The sequence below is a fragment of the Apaloderma vittatum genome, unplaced genomic scaffold, assembly GCF_000703405.1.
Source record: "Apaloderma vittatum isolate BGI_N311 unplaced genomic scaffold, ASM70340v1 scaffold9237, whole genome shotgun sequence".
Taxonomy (NCBI): Eukaryota; Metazoa; Chordata; class Aves; order Trogoniformes; family Trogonidae; genus Apaloderma; species Apaloderma vittatum.
In genome coordinates this window covers 37,027-46,907 of record NW_009725696.1, presented here as the reverse complement: position 1 = coordinate 46,907, position 9,881 = coordinate 37,027, and the positions used below count along the sequence as shown (strand labels likewise).

The following is a 9,881-nucleotide window of genomic DNA, read 5'->3' as shown; positions in this document are numbered from 1 at the left end:
GAAGAGAAGGCTGAGAGGGGACCTTATTAATATGTATAAGTATCTAAGGGGTGAGGGTCAAGAGGAAGGGACAGTCTCTTCTCAGTGGTTCCCAATAATAGAGAAAGAAATAATGGTTTTAAGTTAGGGCACAGGAAGTTCCACCTCAACATGAGGAAAAATTTTTTCCCTGTGTGGGTGCCAGAGCCCTGGCCCAGGCTGCCCAGAGGGGGTGTGGAGTCTCCTGCTCTGGAGATTTTCCAACCCGCCTGGACGCGTTCCTGTGTGGCTGCCCTGGGTGACCCTGCTCTGGCAGGGGAGTTGGACTGGGTGATCTTCAGAGGTCCCTTCCAACCTCCAATATTCTATGATTCTATGATTCTGTGGATGAGGCCTGGTCTAGTTAAGGACGTCCCTGCCTGTGGCAGGTAGGTTGGATTAGATGATCCCTAAGGTCCCTTCCAACCTAAGACACTCTACGATTTTATAATTCTGTAACATTAAGTACAGACAGGACTCCAAACTGTTCTTTTAGAGAAAAACCAGAAGGGATTAGCCTATAGCTCCAGAAAGGTAGGTTCACTAACTTGCTGCCAAACGCACCTGGCATGTGACTGAGACGTAATCCTTGTCTCTAAAGTACCAGCAACTCCACTGTAAACACTGTGCATAGGTATAATGATAAGATATACACTAAAGGTAATTTATTGTGTGGAAGTGTGAGGCCCTCAAAATTTAAACTAGAAGAAAAAAGCTTTTAGCTTACAAAACTTGGTAGTTTTATTGGTGAATTACTGATATGGCCTGCATGAAATGATTTTAACAGAACAGATTAAATAAGAATATATGGAAGATGTTCTTCAAAGACTGCTGTTAACACTCTATAGATTTGATTTTAAATAAAGACATACTTTTATATTGTTCTATTTTAAATGCAGGTGAACCAAGGAAATTTGACCCAAAGTTCAGAGGACCTATTCATAACAGGTAAACATCTTATACTTTTGCTTTTGCAGTGAAGGGGGGATAAAAAATTTCATTAACAAAACATGTGAATTTGTTTCTGCAATTCTTTCAAATCCAGAAGATAATCCTTACTGCCCTGGAGGATGTATGATTGCCGGGAAGTATTTAACTGTGTGCTCTGAAGTTCTTCCAATTTGAATGCCAGTTCTGTATGCCTCATTTTGTCTGGTACCTTCTGCCTTACACCGTGCTGACGAGTGTAGGACCACCGGGTTGGTGTTACGCTCTGGGGTGCCACGGCTGTCTGTCTTGTTTCCATACAGCACAGCACTGGAACCCTGGCACACTATTGTTCAGCCTGCAGCTAGTTTCCCTGCCCCTGTAGTCACTTCATCAGGGCACTGACTTGGTTCTCTCCAGAGTGTGGCCTGGGTGCACACCGAGACATTTGTCCTGTGGAACGCCAGGGCTGCTCCAGCAGTGACAGCAGTGAGACCTTGGCAGGGACAGACTCAGCCCCGAAACCCCTACTAGAGCAAGCAGGTTTTACATGCGCAAAGAGCATCTCTGAAGTGAATGAGACTACCTGTGGTGCCATGGACTGCAGAATTGGATCCTAAAATATTGCACTTTAATAGTATTTTTGATCAGCATGTTACCATACTTTTCTCTCACGGCCATGAGGAGTGGAGAAACTCTGGTGATGGTATGCAAGGAGAACTTCTCTTGTTTTTACTGTTACTGTGAGATACAGTTAGTAAAAAATGTGTTTGCACTATGGCTTGGTGTTACATCTGTGTAGTTGTTGTGACAGCTTCTGCAGTTCCAGGTATATCTATGTGCTGTTTTAATTGTACATTCCACTGAAGGGTCATAAAAACGCAGGTAAATTAATACAACGCTACTATACCATATAATTTCAGTGCAATTTATTAATGCCTTGATGAGGTAGTATTGCTGGAAACAGTATAAAGATCAGTTTCCTAAGCATTAAAGGTATTGCTTCATTGTACAGTAGCCCGCAAGGCAGAGAGAGCTGCCCTAGTGCTTACAGAATGTACTTTACGATGAGGTGCACTTGGATTTAGATTCAACGTACCATTTCTGCAAGATAGCCGAATGACTTGCCTGACCTCTTGGGATCATCAGTGCAGTACACTATAGACATGCCCTCAAACTAGTTTAAAATTATTTTTTTAAAGGCAATGAATTATTTTTTTTAATTAATTTTCCTAATTACTAAGATTAGATGATTAAGAAACCACATTCTTTCAGGCAAATAAAGACTGCCTGGTTCCTGTGCACTTCTGAGAACAGAAGATAGTCCAAAGAGTTTAACAGAAGGAAAATAGGTACCTTTCCTGAGTTTGTTTCTGACTTTGGGGCTTCCCACTTTTCTGTAGGAGAAGAGATACCAGGAAGGTGGAGGCATACATTTTTGTCTAGACAAATTATGGGAACAGAGCTGTTCGTACATCTTGCCATAACTGGCATAACTCTGTGTACAGAATGGGTGATGAAGCACCTATTTTTGCTTTCTGCTAATGAAATAATTTGTGCTGCTTTTGATTTCATTGGTGTAACTGTAATGTAGAGAATAAGTTCTAAAGTAGCATTTGCTATCCTTAATGAAAAAATACGATCGAGAACCACAAGTTATTTATGTCTTGCTTAGCTGAAAATTTATGACAGAGAACAGTGCAGCCTTGTGGCACTGTCAGTTGATCACACACTGATCTCATCAATGCAAGATGCATTTCTTCTTTTCCTTTCTGAAAGATAAATGTTGGCGGAATATAAAATTTATTTTTCCTGCTATTGGTGTATTTTATTGGTCCACGTTGTTGTCTATATCAGCATAATGTGCCAGGCACTCACTAATGTCAATGGGAAGCCTACATGTTTCTTATAGTTCTTGTTTTGTGTTCTGGTTTGGGGCATACGGTGTCTATAAATGTTGCACACTTGCAGCTATCAAAATAGGAGGTTTCCAGAACTAAACAATACTTCCTTAAGCCAGGTGCCTGTAACTGAGACGTGCCAACTTAGTACATCCATGCAGGTCAGTGCATGTTGGTCATGATCATTAAGGAAATGCAGAATTTAAATTGATGGAAAACAACTTGTGGCAAAAACTTGTATAAATATCTTTTTCTGTGCAGTTTTGGCCTTCACAGTAGAAGTGGCAGTTCCTGGGTGATTTTGAAAGGAAATTTCACTGCAAATATTTAGTTTATGGACACATTGCACATTTATTCAGTTGTGCAGGATGATATTCTGTCACCGGGCTGATAGAAATACCCATTCGTACAGCAGATTTTGCTTCTCAGTTCCGACCCGGTGAAGAAAGAGAGCAGTGTGTGGCATTGTATGGCGTAGTGTAACATCACCTTGCCACAGCATGGTTTAAGGAAGTCTCAGAACACAAGCTTAGTCAAGCAGGGAGGAGAAACTCAGAAGTGAGGACATTAGTGGTCACCTTGTTGTGTCAGCAGAGTTGAAAGTGGTGACCTGAAACACATGCTCTGAACATCCTGAGGCTTGTTTTGCTCTGTGGTTGCCCAGTGCCAGGCTGAGGACTGTTTGTAGGTGCTGATACACTGCCAGTGCTGTTTAACTCCTCAACGTTGTTGTTTCTTGCTAGTGCAGCATCTTGATGTGACAGGTTGGACGTGAAACTGCTGAACAGAGAGGGGTTCTCGTCAGTCCTTAACAATTTATCTTTGTGCTCCTTTATTTGCTAGGATGCCAGTACATGTGCACAAAGTATGGTTTGCATGCACTGCCATATGTAGCGCAGCAAGAGAAGCCAAGAAGCCAGTATGTTTCTGAGAGACAGTGGGAAGCAAGTCAGGCTCCATAAATTAAGATCAATGACAGCAGTAAGCAGTAGAATGTGATGTGGGAGTCTGAACTGTGCACGTAACCAAATGAAGGTCTTTTATTACGTCACCTGAAAATGATGAATCTGATGATTTTATCAGCACTTTATCTCTGTGGAAACTCTTACATTCAAATATGTAGGCTCACTGTGTTTTGATCCAACTTATGGAACTTGTTTATCTAAGAGTACCAAAAAAACTCAACATTTTCAATACTGGCTATTAGCAAAAGAATTTTTATTGTTTTCATCATCTATATGATAAGAAATATAAAGTACTTTTTCTCTTTGAATGTTTACATGTTATTACATTATTATTATAGGAAAGTATGATAGCGCTACCTATAAGAAAGAGTATAGAGCCCATATAATAAGCAGTGTTCTCATATTTCCATTAATCCCTCTCCCTTAGGGTTCCATTTAACAGTTCAGTCTCCTGAATGATTTTGCTCTGAACAAACTGAAAAAGCAGATCACCTTCTTAGTTTGAAAAAAATCGTATCAAATTTGTTTTCAATCAAAGCATTGCTGGATAATATCTGATTAGGTTTCAGTAATAAGCATGAGTTTCCTATATCTCCTGTTTAGGAAAAGGCAATTCCCATCATTTCAGTTTCTGCAACTTTGGAAACTCCCAGAATCTTCACAGCATAACTTTGTTCCTTTACGGAGTTATTTTGATTTACTGATTTAAGATGTTTTACATTTTTCTCCTCCTGTGTAGCCTTTTGTTTATGAGATAATATCATGATCTCACTGGAAATGAGCTACTTGAGCTAACAATTATGTTAAATGGAGCCAGGGTTTCACCTGTAGTATTTAGTAAAATAAACAATTATTTTTTGTGAACAAGTAGTCTGAATGAACTGTTGTATAACTATATGAAGCCAACCAAAAGAGGATTTATGTACTTCTTACATATTTTTTAAATATTTATGACGGCAATACTTGGCAGCAGTGAGTTTTACTAGGTACTGTACAGAAGTTTTTGTCTTACAAAGAAGAAAACGCTGCATTCTGGTGAAGCGGTTGTGGGTACTTGTTAATGGTGGCTCTGCCTTTAGCACGAATGGGTGTAACCTTTAATTGCATTTCGGTATCATGAAACGAAACCTGTGAGAATTGGACTGGAAGATGTTTTTGAGACTGTAGGAGTTGTAATTACGGTATTTATGGTGCCATATTTCTCCTGAGACATCTTCAATTAAATATTCTACCTCTTAAGAATGGCTCTGGAGGGAAGAGAGCCAACGTTGAGCAGTGTCAGAACTGCATCTGAGCAGAGGCTGGGAAAATAAGCACCATCCTTTCAGCAGCACTTCTACTTCCAGCAGTTGTCCTTTCTTAGATTACTATCACATGGACCTTGAATCCTGCACCACCTTGGCCTTGGGATGTTAAAACTGCCTCTGTAGAGAAGGGTACAGGATTTTTCATTCCTTTTCAATGCCTGAAACACTTTTCAAGTTCTCCAACAGTTTAGAAGGTCTGCCATCTTTTTCTCCTTTATGCTAAAGACTAATGGTTCTCTCTAAGATAAAACATAGATTGGAAAATGGAAGGCTAAAAATGACTATGTGTCAGTTGGAGTTTGGATTCTACGATTTATTTTAATGGCAAGGTTCAGCTTGTATCTCTTTGGCTCCTTGCATGAACTTGCAAGCAGAGAGGAAATTCACTCGTTTTATAAAGGTAGTCCTTTGCTTTAACTGCAAGTGCGTGTTAGCATTCCCAGGGTGATTATTGCTCACTCCTCCGTCCCAGAGGAGCGGGACAGAGTTGGGATCGGGTCCAGAGGGGAGGTTTGTCCCTGCAGTGGTGGGGACAGCCCTGAGCAGCACTGGCAGGCTGGGCGGACATGAGCCCTGCCCAGTAGGGCGGCCACCGCTCAAATGCCTTCAGGTTATACAACCCTTTGTCACCAAACCCCTGTCAGATAAGCAGGGCATGGTAAATAATGGCAGCAGCTGAAATCCTTCAGGTACGGTATCTCTAGGCAACACGCCCTTTTGTGAGTAATTCACTCCTTTGTTAATTAAATCCAGGTGGGACGATTAGCAGCAACTGTTTCTTAACCAGTAAGGCCTGCAAAGGCCTGTGAGGTAGCAACTATTTTGCTTCCACACATCTTTAGAAGCAACAGGTTGTGAAGGAGAGCACTGGTGACCTCAGGTGGAGCCCTTGGAGAAGATGGTCTCCATCAGTGTGTGCTGACCATCTCCCACCTTTGGGGAGTGTGTGCCTCGTATTAGTTACGCTCCTGGAACTGCTCTGGTTGAGGTCAAGCGCTGGAGAAAAATTAGTCTAGTAGTCCACATCTCTACCTCTCTGCCTGCAGACAATAAATAGAAGATAGTAATTTAATTGAATACTTACAGTTTACTCACTGGCTCGAATTTCAGACTGGAGACTGCTGTTTGATTGCTTGTCTGTAAAAGAAGGTATGGCTTTCCACAACGTATTGGGAGTTCTTTGTCATCTCCACAGAGCCTATTTTGGTTGCATTAAGTGAGGTCAAGCAGCTGAGTCAGGATTTTGTGCAGAGTTCAGGGGTAGTTGCATATAGGCTTCTTTTGTGTCATGCTGTTAGTTTTTCATTCATAAGCTATTTATAACACAGGTAAGTTGTGCTGAATCTTTCTTTCATCACATTGTTTGCAGTATTTGATACCAGTTTTAGGGACTTATTGACACACATGTCCTATAGTAGTTTATAACATAAGTGACCTAATGGATTCAGTGTTGTAAAGTATCATTTATTTAAAAATGTTTAAACCTGTTCCTCAATATGTTTTTATTGCTGGTTTTGCTGTGAAAGTGTGCACCTCGGACATGATTTTTTGAGTAAGACTTCCACTAGGTGCAGATGCAGCCATCTTATTCAGATGTTAAAATACTCTATGACACTCAGTGTTTTCAGAGGGTCATAGTAGACACCTTATTTTTAAAAAGTGTTTCTTTCTGTCCCTAGGCACTGTACAGATGTTATTTGCTGTGTGATCTTCATAGTTGTCATTTTGGGTTACATTGCATTAGGAATTGTGGGTAAGTAAACAAAGGTACAGTAGTACTTTCTCATACACGGAGGAAACAACTTTGTGAGTGTTAGAATTTTTAGCTGAGGTGTCCCTTTTGTTTATATCTATGTGAGTAATAATAATGAACAATGCCTTGCCTGGAAGCAAATAACGAATTAACATTCAGTTACTTGTAATTAGGGAGAAGTTCAAAACTGTGTGTTTACAGATGAAAAACTCCACATTAGGTGTGTTCAGGTAAAAATGACATGGTTTGATAATTTTGCCACTAAAAAGTAACTGTGGTAGAAAAATTCATTTCCATTTGTCATTAATCTGACAGCAAAAGTTAGAGAAAAACACTGGTTTTAAGGAGGCTTTTTGTTCTGTAAAATATTACTGAAAGAACCTTTGTGAGCAGTAAGAAGTAAGAGAAATTACATAATTTGTTATGGGATCCAAGTTGTTTGCACATTAGGGTATTAATTAATAATCACCGTTACATTTTGTTTGTATCAGAGAGTTGTATAAACGTTGGTGTGTGGAAGGACAATGATGCTGTAAAAGTGTACTTGCAGTGTATCTCCATCTCTTTCTGCACTCCTTCAGTTCACTTGTGAAAGATTGTTTTGGCCCTACCTTACATAGAAAAAAACCATTAACTTTCTTTATAATTCTGTAATACTATTTTCTGCCCTGTAGAGAGAAAAAGTTGTGCAGTCTCCATCTTGGGGATATTCAAAAGCTGTGTGGATGTGGTCCTGGGCAACCTGTTGTAGGTGACCCTGCCTCAGCAGGGGTTTAAAATGAGCTGACTTCCAGATGTCCTTCTAACTCCAGCCATGCTGTGAAAGGCTGCTGTCTGTACCATGAAGAGATAACTGTAAGCAGGACTGCTTTAAGCTAGGTGGTCCCAGTAACTGTCCGAGAGAATACTCTATCCTCCCACTATGTTGCATGATAGCATAACGTCCTCAAAGCCACAGTGCTGAGCTGTCTCCTCTCACCTTGCCTGTGGTGGCTGAGCACTGAACACATTCTGAAAAGTCTGTTCTCTCTCTCAAGTACTGGCAATTCTCTGTGTGTATTTCTTCTTTCCCTTGTTCACCCGCACTGACTGCCCCATGTCCTTCATGTCATGAGGAAGATGGAGGAGTGGGGAAGCAAATGGTATATACCGGCAAGGGAGAGTCATGGAGAACCTTTACAAGGAAGTCCAAAGCCCACACTAGGAAGTACACACTGGGGTAGCAGGTGGCTGGTGATACCTGTGGGTGGAAGAAAATATTTCTTTTCAAAACTCTTGATTTTTTTCTCATCTAATCTCTTTGAGCCTCTGTTTCTCAAAAGTGAATGCTAACTTGAGATCCATGAATATAAGAAAAGTGGGCAGAACAAAAAGTGAATTCAGAAGCTGTTCAAGCTCTACTTGATTTTGTGCCATGCTTCTATAGATCACAGCAGCGACAAGATTCTCTTTGGTACTGGATCAGGGAAGAGAGTCCCTAACTGTGCTGTTGTACAGTCAGCTTCAGACTGACCTGAAATTCAGTCCCTTAACAACTTTTTCACAACTTCAGTGTCTAACATCAGTGGCATCTGTGTGGAGACAAATCCAGGATTTCTTTGCTTTGTACTCACTACTGGATTCTATGTACACAAAATCATGCATGTACTCTTTCATCACAGTTCTGGCTACTGTTTGGATCCCGTCATTCCTTTCTTTTGCTGTGGAATGAAATATCTTCTTTCCCTCATAGCTTAATAATCGAATTGTTCCCATTTTGCTTATTTCCAAATGGACACCAATGTTCATTTGACTTGTGAAACTATGTGGAGCAGAAATAGTCTCATGACTCCCCACTATGGAAGATTGGAGAGGAACTTGCCAGAATATATATGCAATATATGTCAGCTGACTAAACCTGCACTGGAATAGACTGAAGAAAAGAAGGTGAATTATTAGTCCTAAGAAGGAACAGCAGCTACTGGGCCGCTTGCAGCTGTTGCAGACCTGCCTTGCCTCCCTCTTGGTGCTGGGAGTGTGCTGGCATCCCTCTAGGTCTGTGCTGTTCTCCTCCACCCGCCTGACTGACTGGTTCTTCATTGCTGTCCTGCTCTCTCCTTCTGTCCCTGCTCAAATACAAAGCCAGAACTAAAGCAACTGGACTCTGATCAGAGGCCTGTTTGTTGTTTTACTGAACATCCAAATGCTCTGGTGACGAGTGACCTGCCCCTGTGCGGACAGGCAGTATGCTGAAGGGCTGCTGTCTGGACAAAGGGGAGGGAGAACACTGACAGTTTCTAGCTGTGCAGTATTCGTGCGCTGCCAGATCGTGGTTTCCAAAGAACCCTATATGCTGGGTCTTGCAGAGGTAGATAGCAAGAGAAGGACTGGCCAGTTCCACGCTTCTTTATGCAATTACATGTCTTGTCTCAGACAACGTAGTTCCCATGTCATGATGTGAGACAGTGAACCGGCCCTCTTCTCTGCTCTGCACATGCAGTGCTTTCTTACTGGACGCAAGGCATCTCAACGGCCTTCTCTTGAAAACTTTATCAAATACTGGTAAGAACTAGAACCTATTCTTGGAATCAGATAGTGAATTTGTTGTAGCTGGTGACTTTTCTACCTTTCCTGCAGAGGAGATTTGAATTTTCAGTCTAGAAAGTCAGAGAAGTTCATGTTAGTAGAAAATAGATTATAAATCAGTCCTCATGCCTTATGACTTGTTATAGGGGGGAAAAAAAAATTCCACAATTTCCTGAAAATGTGTGAATACTGCTGTGGATCCCTGATTAATTTGGCTTGAGAAGTAAGCAATAAATGCAGGTTCATCACATGACTGCTGTGACTGAAAATCTGAGTCAAATTTTACCCTCAGTGTTGTATGCATAGTTTACATAGGCTTTAGTTATAGATGTGTCTGTGTCAACAGTAGGATAGAATGTTTTAATAGTTCAGGCAGTCTGAGTAAAAATTCTTGAAAGATGAAGCCAAATTATTTCTGATACTAGCCTTTCTTAGTTCTGCTTTA

General features: G+C 41.0%; 1 protein-coding gene across 1 annotated transcript in view; it reads left to right on the top strand.

Annotated features, from left to right (window-relative positions):
• Positions 1 to 917: 917 nt before the first annotated feature.
• LOC104276612 (choline transporter-like protein 5) overlaps positions 918 to 9,881 on the top strand; it is a gene marked incomplete at its 5' end in the record, with an annotated part of 43,587 nt that continues 34,623 nt past the window's right edge. Inside the window, 2 exons of the mRNA XM_009872994.1 lie at positions 918 to 966; positions 6,798 to 6,871. Coding sequence (XP_009871296.1) covers positions 918 to 966; positions 6,798 to 6,871 — 123 coding nt within the window. The remainder of the gene's footprint in view (positions 967 to 6,797; positions 6,872 to 9,881) is intronic.